The following is an 18,370-nucleotide window of genomic DNA, read 5'->3' on the forward strand; positions in this document are numbered from 1 at the left end:
CCCCTTGTCTAACACACTCCCCTTGTCTAACACATTCCCCTTGTCTAACACATTCCCCTAGTCTAACACACTCCCATTGTCTAACACATTCCCCTTGTCTAACACATTCCCCTTGTCTAACACATTCCCCTTGTCTAACACATTCCCCTTGTCTAACACATTCCCCTTGTCTAACACATTCCCCTTGTCTAACACATTCCCCTTGTCTAACACATTCCCCTTGTCTAACACATTCCCCTAGTCTAACACACTCCCATTGTCTAACACATTCCCCTTGTCTAACACATTCCCCTTGTCTAACACATTCCCCTTGTCTAACACACTCCCCTTGTCTAACACATTCCCCTTGTCTAACACACTCCCCTTGTCTAACACATTCCCCTTGTCTAACACATTCCCCTTGTCTAACACATTCCCCTTGTCTAACACACTCCCCTTGTCTAACACATTCCCCTTGTCTAACACACTCCCCTTGTCTAACACATTCCCCTTGTCTAACACACTCCCCTTGTCTAACACATTCCCCTTGTCTAACACATTCCCCTTGTCTAACACATTCCCATTGTCTAACACACTCCCCTTGTCTAACACATTCCCCTTGTCTAACACATTCCCCTTGTCTAACACACTCCCCTTGTCTAACACACTCCCCAGTCTAACACACCCCCCTTGTCTAACACACTCCCCTTGTCTAACACATTCCCCTTGTCTAACACACTCCCCTTGTCTAACACATTCCCCTTGTCTAACACACTCCCCTTGTCTAACACATTCCCCTTGTCTAACACATTCCCCTTGTCTAACACACTCCCCTTGTCTAACACACTCCCCTTGTCTAACACATTCCCCTTGTCTAACACATTCCCCTTGTCTAACACACTCCCCTTGTCTAACACACTCCCCTTGTTTAAATACGTTCCCCTTGTCTAACACAGTCCCCTTGTCTAACACAGTCCCCTTGTCTAACACAGTCCCCTTGCCTAACACATTCCCCTTGTCTAAAACACTCCCCTTGTCAAACACATTCCCCTTGTCTAACACACTCCCCTTGTCTAACACACTCCCCTTGTTTAAATACGTTCCCCTTGTCTAACACATTCCCCTTGTCTAACACATTCCCCTTGTCTAACACATTCCCCTTGTCTAACACATTCCCCTTGTCTAACACACTCCCCTTGTCTAACACATTCCCCTTGTCTAACACATTCCCCTTGTCTAACACACTCCCCTTGTCTAACACATTCCCCTTGTCTAACACACTCCCCTTGTCTAACACATTCCCCTTGTCTAACACATTCCCCTTGTCTAACACACTCCCCTTGTCTAACACATTCCCCTTGTCTAACACACTCCCCTTGTCTAACACATTCCCCTTGTCTAACACATTCCCCTTGTCTAACACATTCCCCTTGTCTAACACACTCCCCTTGTCCAACACATTCCCCTTGTCTAACACACTCCCCTTGTCTAACACATTCCCCTTGTCTAACACATTCCCCTAGTCTAACACACTCCCATTGTCTAACACATTCCCCTTGTCTAACACATTCCCCTTGTCTAACACACTCCCCTTGTCTAACACACTCCCCTTGTCTAACACATTCCCCTTGTCTAACACATTCCCCTTGTCTAACACATTCCCCTTGTCTAACACACTCCCCTTGTCTAACACACTCCCCTTGTCTAACACACTCCCCTTGTTTAAATACGTTCCCCTTGTCTAACACATTCCCCTTGTCTAACACAGTCCCCTTGTCTAACACATTCCCCTTGTCTAACACACTCCCCTTGTCTAACACATTCCCCTTGTCTAACACACTCCCCTTGTCTAACACACTACCCTTTTCTAACACACCCCCCTTGTCTAACACATTCCCCTTGTCTAACACATTCCCCTTGTCTAACACACTCCCCTTGTCTAACACACTCCCCTTGTCTAACACACTCCCCTTGTCTAACACATTCCCCTTGTCTAACACACTCCCCTTGTCTAACACACTCCCCTTGTCTAACACACTCCCCTTGTTTAAATACGTTCCCCTTGTCTAACACATTCCCCTTGTCTAACACATTCCCCTTGTCTAACACACTCCCCTTGTCTAACACACTCCCCTTGTCTAACACACTCCCCTTGTTTAAATACGTTCCCCTTGTCTAACACATTCCCCTTGTCTAACACATTCCCCTTGTCTAACACACTCCCCTTGTCTAACACACTCCCCTTGTTTAAATACGTTCCCCTTGTCTAACACATTCCCCTTGTCTAACACATTCCCCTTGTCTAACACATTCCCATTGTCTAACACATTCCCCTTGTCTAACACACTCCCCTTGTCTAACACACTCCCCTAGTCTAACACATTCCCCTTGTCTAACACACTCCCCTTGTTTAAATACGTTCCCCTTGTCTAACACATTCCCCTTGTCTAACACATTCCCCTTGTCTAACACACTCCCCTTGTCTAACACATTCCCCTTGTCTAACACATTCCCATTGTCTAACACACTCCCCTTGTCTAACACATCCCCCTAGTCTAACACACTCCCCTAGTCTAACACATCCCCCTTGTCTAACACACTCCCCTTGTCTAACACACTCCCCTTGTCTAACACATTCCCCTTGTCTAACACACTCCCCTTGTTTAACACATCCCCCTTGTCTAACACATTCCCCTTGTCTAACACATTCCCCTTGTTTAACACATTCCCCTTGTCTAACACACTCCCCTTGTTTAAATACAAAACATGTTAATTTCCAGTATTAATTTTACAGGATTGTTGTTGGTTAAACCTTTCAGACAACATCTATATTTATCTATATTTGTGTGTATATATTGTGTGCAGTTTACCTGCAATATTTGATACAGTATCATGTATCATTTTAGAATCTCAAAACCTTTTCTAAAAGCCTAACTTAGCAAAAGTGAAAAGGACAAACATTATTTGCAGTAAGGATCACGTGAGATCACTGAGTACAGATTTCTCAATACAATGGCACCAGTGTGTATACAGCCCCATGATGAGATGGATATGGTGTTTTATGTCTGTGCATGACAACTCACCCATGCTCTCTTGCCGTGTGTGTGTGTGTGTGTGTGTGTGTGTGTGTGTGTGTGTGTGTGTGTGTGTGTGTGTGTGTGTGTGTGTGTGTGTGTGTGTGTGTGTGTGTGTGTGTGTGTGTGTGTGTGTGTGTGTCTGCGCTGCAACGAGACAGGAGTGGAAGCTGTACATGTTACCATGGTGCTAGTTGGAGCTACAAGATGAAGAAGAGCGATTGCAGTTGACAAGCGCAGTATAGTAGAGCGCATGTGACACTGGATTGGACTCAGAGGGGTTTAATCAGATGCCCTGATAGAGAATGAAATGGCAGGCCAACCATGTCAGACAAGCATCACAATATAAAGAACACATTCTTAGTCGACAAGATCGACATGCTAACTTAGCCTTATGCTTGGGACACTGTCAGGCACAAAACCCACAGAAACACTGAAAATCCAGTGTATTTATGGCGTAGAACGCTGCTCAGCCTACCATTCCTACTTGTCCCATAGAAAGAGGTCTGATGAAGTTGACATGTGAGGAATATGGCTCTCAAGAGGGGACTCACACGTCTAAGTAACTGTCCGCTGAGACAGATAAACACAGACATAATGGAATGAGGCACAGCGACTTTGGCTGTGTTCTTTATAAACAAAATGGCTACAGGCGTAACATAGTTTGGAATGGGATTCATGGAAGTCCTTCCAGGGTTTACAGCATTTCATATTCCAATACTGTTTTACAAGTATAATGCTGTGAAACTATATTCAAAATTACTTTTTGTTAAACTGAGGAAACTTTTGTTGGGATTACCTAGAAAAGACATGGTTTATCCTTCGCTCGGGGGTTACGCTAAAACATCAGCGATTGTTCCACATTAACTACACATTAGTTACATGTTAATAAAGGCTGGATAACACTGTAATAACATGTTAATAAAGGTTGGATAACACTGTAATAACACGTTAATAAAGGCTGGATAACACTGTAATAACACGTTAATAAAGGCTGAATTACACTGTAATAACACATTAATAAAGCCTGGATAACACTGTAATAACATGTTAATAAAGGCTGAATAACACTGTAATAACATGTTAATAAAGGCTGGATAACACTGTAATAACACATTAATAAAGGCTGGATAACACTGTAATAACACATTAATAAAGGCTGGATAACACTGTAATAACACATTAATAAAGGCTGGATAACACTGTAATAACAAACTCTAACCACTATGACCCACTTCCCTACTATAGAGACTCTCTTAAGGCTCGCACACATTGCACCAAATGTGTCTCTAATGTTCGTCTGCCGATCGTTCAGCATGCTGTTTTAGGTACCACCCACTGTAGACATCTAAACTCCTAAATTTGTCACGGGATTCTACATGTAAAATCTGTGAGCACTCTGTTCACAAATTACCTTCAGAGGTGCTAAGAACTCTCAGCCAGCAAACGCTATTGGTGCGTCTGAGGCCTTAGGGCCCGGTAGCAGCTCCCAGGCCGGCCCACAGCCGACCCTGTCAGTTACTGATTTCAGGAGCATAGCGGGGGAGTGTTTTAATGGTGATGGTTGGAGGGAAGTTGGCAACACTAGCTAGTCAGCTGTGGTTTGTGAAGCAAAGGAGTCCAAGGATATGAAGGGAGTGTGTGAGCTTCCCTCTGCTTCATCGTGAGGCGAAAGACAGAATTCTTCCATCTGTTCAGTCTTCAGTAGCCTGAAGACTGCTTCACGTCATCTTAGTGTGTCAGCCAGGGTGACGGAGCAGAATTGAACCTCACAACTGTTGCCAGCATAGTTAATCAATAAAATGGTGGCAGCATTGCTTAGGTTTGATTTGAATAATTGCACATGTATCTTGAGGAAACGTTTGCTGTCACTGATCTTTGTATTTGCTAGCCCATGAGACACAAATATGACTAGCTAACACTGGATGTCTACAAACTTCTACAATGATTGTCCTACATAACTACACGCCGTTAGAGACACAGCTGTTACCTTATAGAGACACAGCTGTTACCTTATAGAGACACAGCTGTTACCTTATAGAGACACAGCTGTTACCTTATAGAGACACAGCTGTTACCTTATAGAGACACAGCTGTTACCTTATAGAGACACAGCTGTTACCTTATAGAGACACATCTGTTACCTTATAGAGACACAGCTGTTACCTTATAGAGACACAGCTGTTACCTTATAGAGACACAGCTGTTACCTTATAGAGACACAGCTGTTACCTTATAGAGACACAGCTGTTACCTTATAGAGACACAGCTGTTACCTTATAGAGACACAGCTGTTACCTTATAGAGACACAGCTGTTACCTTATAGAGACACAGCTGTTACCTTATAGAGACACATCTGTTACCTTATAGAGACACAGCTGTTACCTTATAGAGACACAGCTGTTACCTTATAGTAGAGACACAGCTGTTACCTTATAGAGACACTGCTGTTACCTTATAGAGACACAGCTGTTACCTTATAGAGACACAGCTGTTACCTTATAGAGACACAGCTGTTACCTTATAGAGACACAGCTGTTACCTTATAGAGACACAGCTGTTACCTTATAGAGACACAGCTGTTACCTTATGTGAGACACTGACCTCAGTGCAACATTTGCAACATACAGTGCTTGATGATTTAATACAGTCATCTCTTTAAAGGATTGTAACATTGTATCCAGTTGTTTTTCTTCTTCTTCTTCTGCTTCTTCTTCTTCCTCATGGTGGTTGGCAATCTCTCTTGGCTTTCAGTAACGTCCACTAGATAGATAGTGTTGGGTAGACGTCCACTAGATAGATAGTGTTGGGTAGACGTCCACTAGATAGATAGTGTTGGGTAGACGTCCACTAGATAGATAGTGTTGGGTAGACGTCCACTAGATAGATAGTGTTGGGTAGACGTCCACTAGATAGGTAGTGTTGGGTAGACGTCCACTAGATAGATAGTGTTGGGTAGACGTCCACTAGATAGATAGTGTTGGGTAGACATCCACTAGATAGATAGTGTTGGGTAGACGTCCACTAGATAGGTAGTGTTGGGTAGACGTCCACTAGATAGATAGTGTTGGGTAGACGTCCACTAGATAGATAGTGTTGGGTAGACGTCCACTAGATGAATAGTGTTGGGTAGACGTCCCCTAGATGAATAGTGTTGGGTAGACGTCCACTAGATAGATAGTGTTGGGTAGACGTCCACTAGATAGATAGTGTTGGGTAGACGTCCCCTAGATAAATAGTGCTGGGTAGACGTCCACTAGATAGATAGTGTTGGGTAGACGTCCACTAGATGAATAGTGTTGGGTAGACGTCCCCTAAATTAATAGTGCTGGGTAGACGTCCACTAGATACATAGTGTTGGGTAGACGTCCACTAGATGAATAGTGTTGGGTGGACGTCCACTAGATGAATAGTGTTGGGTAGACGTCCACTAGATAGATAGTGTTGGGTAGACGTCCACTAGATACATAGTGTTGGGTAGACGTCCACTAGATACATAGTGTTGGGTAGACGTCCACTAGATAGATAGTGTTGGGTAGACGTCCACTAGATACATAGTGTTGGGTAGACGTCCACTAGATGAATAGTGTTGGGTAGACGTCCACTAGATAGATAGTGTTGGGTAGACGTCCACTAGATAGATAGTGTTGGGTAGACATCCATTAGATGAATAGTGTTGGGTAGACGTCCACTAGATAGATAGTGTTGGGTAGACGTCCACTAGATGAATAGTGTTGGGTAGACGTCCACTAGATAGATAGTGTTGGGTAGACGTCCACTAGATGAATAGTGTTGGGTAGACGTCCACTAGATGAATAGTGTTGGGTAGACGTCCACTAGATAGATAGTGTTGGGTAGACGTCCACTAGATAGATAGTGTTGGGTAGACGTCCACTAGATGAATAGTGTTGGGTAGACGTCCACTAGATAGATAGTGTTGGGTAGACGTCCACTAGATGAATAGTGTTGGGTAGACGTCCACTAGATGGATAGTGTTTGGTAGACGTCCACTAGATGGATAGTGTTTGGTAGACGTCCACTAGATGGATAGTGTTTGGTAGACGTCCACTAGATAGATAGTGTTGGGTAGACGTCCACTAGATAGATAGTGTTGGGTAGACGTCCACTAGATAGATAGTGCTGGGTAGACGTCCACTAGATAGATAGTGCTGGGTAGACGTCCACTAGATAGATAGTGTTGGGTAGACGTCCACTAGATAGATAGTGTTGGGTAGACGTCCACTAGATAGATAGTGTTGGGTAGACGTCCACTAGATAGATAGTGCTGGGTAGACGTCCACTAGATGAATAGTGTTGGGTAGACGTCCACTAGATAGATAGTGTTGGGTAGACGTCCACTAGATAGATAGTGTTGGGTAGACGTCCCCTAGATAAATAGTGCTGGGTAGACGTCCACTAGATAGATAGTGTTGGGTAGACGTCCACTAGATGAATAGTGTTGGGTAGACGTCCACTAGATGAATAGTGTTGGGCAGACGTCCACTAGATAGATAGTGCTGGGTAGACGTCCCCTAGATGAATAGTGTTGGGTAGACGTCCACTAGATGGATAGTGTTGGGTAGACGTCCACTAGATAGATAGTGTTGGGTAGACGTCCACTAGATAGATAGTGCTGGGTAGACGTCCACTAGATAGATAGTGTTGGGTAGACGTCCCCTAGATAGATAGTGCTGGGTAGACATCCACTAGATAGATAGTGTTGGGTAGACTTAACAGCGATGCGTGCCACTCAGGAATCCACTCTCTGGTCACTAGGCAGTGGGTAAGCTGGCCTGTGTTTAGTCCAAGACCCCCAGCACCCGGACCACTGCCCCAGATATCAATCAGCTGAAACCTGAACGCAGCAGCATGCTTGTGATGTGGGAAGCAGACCCCCAGTTAACACAGCTCGCATTGTGCAAATGTCACGGGTCGCAGTTTTGGCCTTTTTTCAAGGAGTGATGAATGAGTCTGTGATGCCAGGAATTCAGCGGGTAGTGAAGGTTTGAAAAGGGGTACTGACGTTGAGTTTTTTTCAATGTTGACATGTGTCTTTGATGTAGCAGACGGCTACCCGTTGGAGAACCGTGTGTGTTCACCAATGTCATGACACTTTTGTGGAACGCTGTGGCACCGTGGGTGACATAAGAGGTGAGACTTTCACTGTTCTTATAGGTGTTACTGTGTACACTGTCTGTGTGTCTGTCTATGTGTCTGGCTGGCTGTCTGTCTGTCTATCTATGCCTGTCTGTCTGTCTGTCTGTCTGTCTGTCTGTCTGTCTGTCTGTCTGTCTGTCTGTCTGTCTGTCTGTCTGTCTGTCTGTCTGTCTGTCTGTCTGTCTGTCTGTCTGTCTGTCTGGCAAAGAAGGACAGCACCTGTCAATGGATGTTTGAAGGATGCCTCAACACTTTAGTGTCCGTTCACTGTAAGATTAAAAGACTTGTGGAAAGAGACGGTCCCACTTTATGTGGATAGTCCCATGTAGATACTCCACAGATGGTCACACTATCAACAAACTATCTGTTGATGATAAGCAACTGCTTGGACTTGGTTAGAAAGAGTTGATATTGCAAAATATCCTCTGTGTTATATCACTTTCTCAAGAAACGATAGACTGAAAAAAAACTGAAGTCAGCAGACACGCTATGAAGATTCCCAAGATACTGTAAGAAGTAATGCTTTTTTCCCCACAGAAAGTCCACAGAAAACCCATTGTTCCATAGACACTTTATTGCATTGCCCCAAGATGGGTTATTGCTCAAGCCAGTCTACTGGCACATACTGTAGAGATCAGGTAGTGCTGTTTTCTACTGTTAGTCCTCAGGAAGGCAATTTCTGAACTTTCTGGGTCATAAAAGGCCATGGTCAGTATCAAGCTGAGTGAAACTGTGATGTTGTTCCTCTCCAAATACCAAGCTGAGCTTTCAAGAAAATCAGACAGCTCTTTGTAAGACTGGAAAAAGTTGACAGAGCTATGGTATTTGGCACAGAAGCTTATGGGCAATGACAGTAATTGTTACAATTTAAATTCCTTTGAATGCTCCCGCGAACTGAAAGTCTTTGAGGGGAAACCATCATGTTGCAAATCACATGATTTGGAAAACAATGTAGCTGAAAGCATATAATGACTCTCCATAATTCAATATCTAGTTTAAACACACTGCTAACATGGGGAAAGGTTGGCATTTCAAGAATGCCTGTTTGTCCCACGTGTCCATCCAGGACTGTTTGAAGACAAGCTCCATGTGAGAGCGCTGCGGGGATAAATGGGCACATGTACCGGTTTCTCCTCTACACCTCCATACCTCCAACTCTCGTTTCTTTCTGTTTGTTTTCCTGCCATGGCACCGAGTCACTCCAGCTGAGACTAGACATTTCACCTTGGCGTGGTCACGGCTCACGCAACACTTGGAGATGCAGGGAGTCTAAGAAGTTCTTCAGCTTTTCCTCAGGCGCTCCTCAGCCGTTCCTCAGCCAATCCACAGCGGTTCAGTTGAAATACTGTTGCCTGTTATCTGAACCTTCAGCTTTCATTGAAAGTTGAACCTGATGCTGTTGAAGCTGAAGGACAAAGCTAAGGACTTGACAAGCATGAGTATACTGTATAGTTTTTGACACCCGCATTGTGTGAACGCTATGGACCTTCTGCAATATTCTACGTTGAGCAAGCTTTTAAGTCCAGGACTATACTTAATCTGGTTCTGGGAAACCTACGTATCTTATTTAAAGTTGGACTAGACATCTTGGTTGAAAGATGTTCATCTTACCGCAGAGTTATTAGGTTATGTAATGATTTGACAGAGCTCTTATGAATCATAGAGTGCAAGTTGCTGAGTACTTTTGGGATTGGCAAATTTGGACCAAAGCCATTCAGATCCTGTCTACGTACACACATGGAATGTGATGAGAGAGCAATGTCATTGAAGTTGTAAAGTGGCTGTTCCACTGGATGTCATAAGGTGAATGCACCAATTTGTAAGTCGCTCTGGATAAGAGCGTCTGCTAAATGACTTAAATGTAAATGTAAAAAGTTGCACGCAGTCTCGTGTTAAGGGCAGAGGTACAGTTTCGTAGCATAAACGTTTCTCCTTCCTCCTCCAAATGTGAACGATATTAGCGCATTAATGTCTTCAGCTCTGGTATGGCGCTTCCACAAACCCCAAATCCTGCATTCCTCAGTAACTGTGAGAGAATACATCCCGGCGTCCATTTAGGGTCAGGTTATTTTGTTTATACCAGCATTACCTTATCCTCAATGATGCCACATGGCTGACCTTGATGAATGTTCAGATTGTTTTAACAGCTCTTCATGAAACTGACTGGGAGTTAAAGGAGACCTTCAAGTCAAAGGGAAACAATGGGTCCCATTTCTCTGAAGGTAGCTGTGTCCCAGCCTGAACTTTCCCAGTCTACAGTATCACTCCGTGCCAGAGGACAGCAGGAACCTCAGCAATAATCCTGATATTAATAGCTATGAAAATAGGAGCACTGCCGGAGCTCCAGAGGTGAAAATCATTTCCAGAGTCTGTGAGACTTGGACAGTTGATCCCAGACACAGTCCCCTCGCCACTAGTTTGTGTCTCAGCCTGGCTGCCATAGACTGCGTGTGCAGCCCAGTTAACAGCTTCACTCCTTGGCTATGATCTGAATTGTTGCACATAGTTTTCTATTTATATCTCTCTCTCTCTTTTCAATATAAATAAATGCACTTGGGACATTTGATCGTTTTTGAAGGAAGCTGAGTAATCTTTTAGTTTTGAGTCATATTTCTCGACATTTCCTACATAAACATTTTCCTACTTTCTACATTAAGTCATTTAGCAGACGTTCTTATCTAGAGCATCTTACAGTTAGTGCCTTCATCATATGATAGCTAGTTGGGACAACCACATACCTCAGTCAGAGTAAGTACACTGAACAAAAATATAAATGCAACATGCAACAATTTCAACGGTTTTACTGAGTTACAGTTCATATACGGAAATCAGTCAATTGAAATAAATTCATTAGTCCCTAATCTATGGATTTCACAGGACTGGGTAGGAGCGCCGCCATGGGTGGGGCAGGGAGGGTATAGGTCCACCCATTGGGGAGCCAGGCCCAGCCAATCAAAACAAGTTTTCCCCCACAATAAAAGGGCTTTATTACAGATATAAATACTCCTCAGTTTCATCAGCTGTCCAAGTGGCTGGTCACAGACCATCCTGCAGGTGAAGAAGCAGGATGTGGATGTCCTGGGCTGACATGGTTACACGTGGCCGGTTGAACGTACTGACAAATTCTCTAAAATGACGCTGGAGGCGGCTTATAGTTGTAATGACTTTCGTCGGTGGAAAGAGAGGAGGACCAATATGGTACGTTTCCATATTTATTGGAATACTTTTTCAATACGAACAAAAACAATAAACAGACGAAAACCAACGAAGCTACAGTCCTGAACATAGAACACATGAACGCACGAACAGGAACAATCACCCACAAACCAATAGTGAAAACAGGCAACCTAAATATGGTTCCCAATCAGAGACAACGTAAAACACCTGCCTCTGATTGAGAACCATATCAGACCAATAAGACAAACCTAACCTAGAAACATAGAACATAGACTATACCCACCCAGCTCACGTCCTGACCAACTAAATAAAGACAAAACAAAGGAAATAAGGTCAGGAACGTGACAATAGTAGAGAAATTCAAATGTATTTCACTTGTAACAGCTCTGATGGACATTCCTGCAGTCAACATGCCAATTGCATGCTCCCTCAAAACTTGAGACATCTGTGGCATTGTGTTGTGTGACAAAACTGCACATTTTAGAGAGGTCTTTTATTGTCCCCAGCACAAGTTGCACTTATGTAATGATCATGCTGTTTAATCAGCTTCCTGATATGCCACACCTGTCAGGTGGATGGACTTTCTTGGCAAAGTAAAAATGCTCACTAACAGGGATGTTAACAAATTTGTGCACAACATTTGAGAGAAATAAACTTTTTGTGCGTATGGAACATTCCTGGGATAATTTATTTCAGCTCATGAAACATGGGACCAACACTTTACATGTTGCATTTATTATTTTTTGTTCAGTATGGTTGTAAGGTGGTAAGGGTAGGTAACAACACATCCGCCATGCTGATCCTCAACACGGGGGCCCTTCAAGGATGCGTGCTCAGTCCCTTCCTGTCCTCCCTGTTCACTCATGACTGCAACACCATCATTAAGTTTGCTGATGACACAACAGTGTCTGCCTGATGAGATGAGACAGCCTATAGGGAGGACGTCAGAGACCTGACTAACGCCAAGGAACTTGAAGCTCTCAACCTGCTCCACTACAGCCCCGTCGATGAGAATGGGGGCGTGCTCAGTCCTCCTTTTTCTGTAGTCCACAATAATCTCCTTTGTCTTGATTACTTTGAAGGAGAGGTTTTTGTCCTTGCACCCACACGTTGACTCTGTACCGGTACCCCCTGTTTATAGCCTCGCTATTGTTACTTTACTGCTGCTCTTTAATGATATATTACTTTTATTTGTTACTTTTTTTAAGGTATTTTCTTAAAACTGCATTGTTGGTTAAGGGCTTGTAAATAAGCACTTCACTGTAAGGTCTACAACAGTTGTATTCGGCGCATGTGGCAAGTACAATTTGATTTGATTTTGATTTGATTTGATTTGTCTTGGGCTACATATGATTCTTGTGTTGACAGCTTAGGTTACTTTTAGAAGCTCTTGTAAAACAATATAACAATATAATGCCTGATGGTAATCATGTGTTGGTGTCTGATCTAAAGATATCATATGCTAAACTTTGAGATCTGTGTTGATGTATGAGGAGTATCAGGTGAAGTTTGTCATCACCTATAAGAACTTCATTTACCAAGACAATGTGTTACAAGGTGAAACGTCAAGAGATAATCAAGAACACCATCTGCGTTTTGTGTTTTCATCCTGTCACATAAACGTCTTGGCAACAGTCTCTTGTTCCTACCCAAGAATACAAAGAGCCCTTCTATCTCAGATACCTGACGTAAACACAGAGTGTTTTAAATGCTCCACCACATTAAGTCATCGAAAGCCTTCACTGACATCTACGACATTTACAAGATCATCCTGACCTGACACTGATGTCAAACCCCAAAGTCGAGTGACAAACTATCTTCCCCTGAGCTCTACGTCATGACCAAAGAACTCCGAGCCTGCTTGTGTTTCAGCCAAGGAGAACGCATGGTGACCCATGACCAAAGAACTCCGAGCCTGCTTGTGTTTCAGCCAAGGAGAACGCATGGTGACCCATGGTCAGAGAACATGTGGGTAGTGTTTAGCCCCTTGGAAGTCATTCAGTCACACGTGTGTATCCGTCTAGCCGGTATGACAATTTCTCTATCTACCTCTTGCCTTCTCTTTCTCTGTGTGTGTGTGTGTGTGTGTGTGTGTGTGTGTGTGTGTGTGTGTGTGTGTGTGTGTGTGTGTGTGTGTGTGTGTGTGTGTGTGTGTGTGTGTGTGTGTGTGTGTGTGTGTGTGTGTGTGTGTGTGTGTGTGTGTGTGTGTGTGTGTGTGTGTGTGTGTGTGTGTGTGTGTGTGTGTGTGTGTGTGTGTGTGAGAGAGAGAGAGAGAGAGAGAGAAGGAGAGGTTTAGAGACAGCAAAAGAGAGAGGACTAGAGAGAGTCTGCGGTCAGAGGAGAAGTTAACATGCTGAGAGAGAGAGAGAGAGAGAGAGAGAGAGAGAGAGAGAGAGAGAGAGAGAGAGAGAGAGAGAGAGAGAGAGAGAGAGAGAGAGAGAGAGAGAGAGAGAGAGAGAGAGAGAATCTTCCGAGGGTCAATGTGGAGTGGATCCAGTGTTTATAGGCCAGTGTGTTTATGTGCGTGTCAGTCTGGGGTCAGAGGAGAAGTCAACTTGCTCCCACAGGAACACAGCCAGTCACAAACAAGGAAGATCACGAATGTTTCAAATACCTGCTCTGATACTCACTGGGTGTGTGTTTGTTGAGTTAGCAAAGACATTCCAGTCAGATAAATCGGTGTAGCAGAGTTTAAATGCCATTTCTTTCACACCATTATTTCTTATCAGATGAAACATCATTAGGAGAAGTGCCTTCAATGTTATCACTATGTTTTTACAACGTCACAACTAATACTATTAATACAAAACAATTATAATATGCAATTAAGTTTTTGGGGATTTCGACAGTCTTGTTTTATGTTTCCCAGGTTATTGGTGGGAGCTCCATATGAAACCAATGGTCACCACCAGACAGGGGATGTGTACAAATGCCCATTGGGCAAACGGTCCAACGGCAGCTGCTCCAAACTCAACCTAGGTACAGTATAACTATCGACTCTCACAGACTTGACATGTGCCTATTGTGCCTCATGAGACTGGTGTGTGTGTGTGTGTGTGTGTGTGTGTGTGTGTGTGTGTGTGTGTGTGTGTGTGTGTGTGTGTGTGTGTGTGTGTGTGTGTTGTAGCCATTAGAGTGTGTGCATATACGCCTTATATGTGTGTTCATAGGTTGTGTGAGAGTGGAATCTGGGGACCATGCTGTTCATTCCACCTTTAACAGTTTATGTACATTTCCACGTCTGTATCCTCCAAGGCATCACACCACACGTCCACACGTATCCTTAGATGAGACCTGTACTGTGTTGTACAGAGAGACACAGCAAGATGTGTGAACTAGCTGGCAGATATTGTATGGTGTAGACACTGCTGGACCTGGCTTGACAACTTTAACAAGCCTAGTTCCCAGAAGCTCCTTTCCTGCAGTCAAATTATCAAATCGCCCTCTAATGGCCTCACGGGTGGAATGTTGCTGCTGAAAATCTGCTGTTTTATTATAATAAAAATATATATAAAGTGTCATATTGGGATGCAAAGACATTTCAACTCTATATCTGACATGTTACAGGTGTCTTCTTTCAATCCCATAACCATGTGTGTGAAGTGTCTACTTTTGTTTCAGACTAGATTTGTTTGAGAAACGCTGTGTGTGACCCTGATTTAGCCCACTGTAGTAAAATGCTCTGCACACTGCCTCAAAGGACAGGTGTTTGGTCCTTTAGTTGGGAGATCTAGCATCATCTTCTGAACTGCCGTGTGTAGTCAGTGGGTTTGCAGAAGCTTGTGAAGCGACTTTGCCGCAGGTACATTGCAGAAGTGAAAAATATACGCAAAAGTCTTCAAAATCTGTAGAAACATCAAGCCGTTAGAATAAACACTGTTTTTTCTTTGACACTGTCTTTTCTTGTTCCTCAAGGAAGGATATCTCTGACCAATGTCGCCGAGCGAAAAGACAAGATGAGGCTGGGGATGACGCTGACAACCAACCCCAAAGACAATAGCTTTGTGGTTAGTGATGAACACACAGTCTATCAAAAGTATGGTGCCATTATGTGTGGTTTCCACAGAGACTAACTTGGTGGTCAATTTCAGGGGTATGTGAAGAACAGCGGAGGCTGCTGAGAGGAACAGCTCATAGTAATGTCTGGAGCGGAGCGAATGGAATGGCATTAAACCATGGGTTTGATGTATGCGATACCATTCCACCTATTCCGCTCCAGCCATTACCACGAGCCCGTCCTCCCCAATTAAGGTGCCACCAACCTCCTGTGGTGAAGAACCACATTTAGTTTTTCTGATGACCTTTTCATCCAACGTAGGCCCATGGTACACGGTACATGTGTCAAGGGTTCTTGCTGTGCTGAATGTGTTTTCTTGTGTGTTGTATAGGTCTGTGGACCCCTATGGTCCTACGAGTGTGGCAGCTCATACTACAGCACTGGGATCTGCTCTCGAGTCAACGCCAGCTTCAAGTTCTCCAAGACCATCGCTCCAAGTTCTCCAAGACCATCGCTCCAGCCTTCCAGAGTAAATACAGAGCACGCCCCTGTCCTGTCTGCCAATGTTTTATGGATCTTCTTCCATAAGTATAAAGTCATTATTGATTCTAATGCATTAGACGGTTTGCCATTGTTTTATGGATCTTCTTCCATAAGTATAAAGTCATTATTGATTCTAATGCATTAGACGGTTTGCCATTGTTTTATGGATCTTCTTCCATAAGAATAAAGTCACTATTGATTCTAATGCATTAGACTGTTTGCCATTGCTCATCCATAAAGGTTGCATTGATGGTGCAGTTCAGACATTACTGTGTGTCTTTCTCTGCTAGGGTGTGAGACCTACATGGATATAGTGATCGTTCTGGATGGTTCCAACTCCATCTACCCCTGGACGGAGGTGCAAGCCTTTCTTATCAACATTCTACAGAAGTTCTACATCGGACCAGGCCAGATACAGGTGAGTTATGGGAAATGTGTTGCTCTGGCTAACCTGGTTGAATTGCCTGTTATGCCCCAGTTTTCCTGATTCAACTCCAGGTCTGGAGTGTCAAAGGATGACGTTGTCTGAGTCCATGTTGCTGATTAGTAGAATGAAAACCAGACATGATTTGTCCCTCCAGACCTGGAGGTAAACAGCCCTGTTATAATGTATGTGCGTGATATTGTTCAGGTTGGAGTGGTGCAGTATGGGGAGAAGGTGGTGCATGAATTCCATCTGAATGACTACAAGTCGGTGGAGGAGGTGGTGAAGAGAGCGAGCAACATCCACCAGAGAGGCGGAGAGGAAACCAACACTGCACTCGGCATCAACGTCGCTCTGTAAAACTCCCTAACTGATATGAAACTACATCAGCAATATCCCCAATATTGAATCAGTATACTGTACTGTTGAAATGTGTCTATCTATTGTATCTCACAATAAGTACAACAATAATGACATACAGGAAATGATTGTACATGACACTAGGTAATAGTAATAGAAGACTATAAAAAAAACGTTAAATACTGTATTTGTTACCTTATTCTGGGTTATTACTGAAATCCCACTTTTTGGCTATAAACTTTGAACCTTTCAAATATGAATTTAATAAATCATATGCCACAGCTCAGAAGCATTCAAGCGAGGAGCCCGACGAGGCGCCAAGAAGGTGATGATCGTGATCACTGACGGGGAGTCACATGACAGCCCTGACCTTCAACAGGCCATTGAGGACAGCGAGAAGGATGGTATAACCCGATATGCCATCGCTGTGAGTCACCCTCTCTGTCTCCTTCCTGTCCTCTCTCCTGCTACACCATCACTGTGAGTCATCCTCTCTGTCTCCTTCCTGTCCTCTCTCCTGCTACGCCATCACTGTGAGTCACCCTCTCTGTCTCCTTCCTGTCCTCTCTCCTGCTACACCATCGCTGTGAGTCACCCTCTCTGTCTCCTTCCTCTCTCCTGCTACGTCATCGCTGTGAGTCAACCTCTCTGTCTCCTTCCTGTCCTCTCTTCTGCTACACCATCACTGTGAGTCACCCTCTCTGTCTCCTTCCTGTCCTCTCTCCTGCTACGCCATCACTGTGAGTCACCCTCTCTGTCTCCTTCATGTCCTCTCTCCTGCTACGTCATCGCTGTGAGTCAACCTCTCTGTCACCTCCCTGTCCTCTCTCATGTTACGCCATCGCTGTGAGTCAACCTCTCTGTCTCCTCCCTGTCCTCTCTCCTGCTACGTCATCACTGTGAGTCACCCTCTCTGTCTCCTTCCTGTCCTCTCTCCTGCTACGTCATCGCTGTGAGTCAACCTCTCTGTCACCTTCCTGTCCTCTCTCCTGCTACGCCATCGCTGTGAGTCACCCTCTCTGTCTCCTCCCTGTCCTCTCTCCTGCTACGTCATCACTGTGAGTCACCCTCTCTGTCTCCTTCCTGTCCTCTCTCCTGCTACGCCATCGCTGTGAGTCACCCTCTCTGTCTCCTTCCTGTCCTCTCTCCTGCTACACCATCGCTGAGTCACCCTCTCTGTCTCCTTCCTGTCCTCTCTCCTGCTACGTCATCGCTGTGAGTCACCCTCTCTGTCTCCTTCCTGTCCTCTCTCCTGCTACGTCATCGCTGTGAGTCAACCTCTCTGTCACCTTCCTGTCCTCTCTCCTGCTACGTCATCGCTGTGAGTCAACCTCTCTGTCTCCTTCCTGTCCTCTCTCCTGCTACACCATCGCTGAGTCACCCTCTCTGTCTCCTTCCTGTCCTCTCTCTTGCTACGTCATCGCTGTGAGTCACCCTCTCTGTCTCCTTCCTGTCCTCTCTCCTACTACGTCATCGCTGTGAGTCACCCTCTCTGTCTCCTTCCTGTCCTCTCTCCTGCTACACCATCGCTGTGAGTCATCCTCTCTGTCTCCTTCCTGTCCTCTCTCCTGCTACACCATCACTGTGAGTCAACCTCTCTGTCTCCTTCCTGTCCTCTCTCCTGCTACACCATCACTGTGAGTCACCGTCTCTGTCTC

The 18,370-nt window shown here is 44.5% G+C and overlaps 1 protein-coding gene across 2 annotated transcripts in view; it reads left to right on the plus strand.

Moving 5' to 3' along the window:
* Positions 1-18,370, plus strand: part of LOC139575599 (integrin alpha-11-like) — an 85,367-nt gene that overhangs the window by 27,675 nt on the left and 39,322 nt on the right. The window contains exons 3-8 of one of the 2 annotated variants that reach the window (XM_071400733.1): positions 14,258-14,367; positions 15,304-15,395; positions 15,777-15,882; positions 16,219-16,346; positions 16,560-16,708; positions 16,995-17,139. In XM_071400733.1, coding sequence (XP_071256834.1) covers positions 14,258-14,367; positions 15,304-15,395; positions 15,777-15,882; positions 16,219-16,346; positions 16,560-16,708; positions 16,995-17,139 — 730 coding nt within the window. Of the gene's footprint in view, positions 1-14,257; positions 14,368-15,303; positions 15,396-15,776; positions 15,883-15,905; positions 15,915-16,218; positions 16,347-16,559; positions 16,709-16,994; positions 17,140-18,370 lie in introns of those variants that run through there. The other variant, XM_071400732.1, reaches the window with a different exon arrangement.

The sequence above is a fragment of the Salvelinus alpinus genome, chromosome 5 (genome assembly GCF_045679555.1).
Source record: "Salvelinus alpinus chromosome 5, SLU_Salpinus.1, whole genome shotgun sequence".
NCBI lineage: Eukaryota > Metazoa > Chordata > Actinopteri > Salmoniformes > Salmonidae > Salvelinus > Salvelinus alpinus.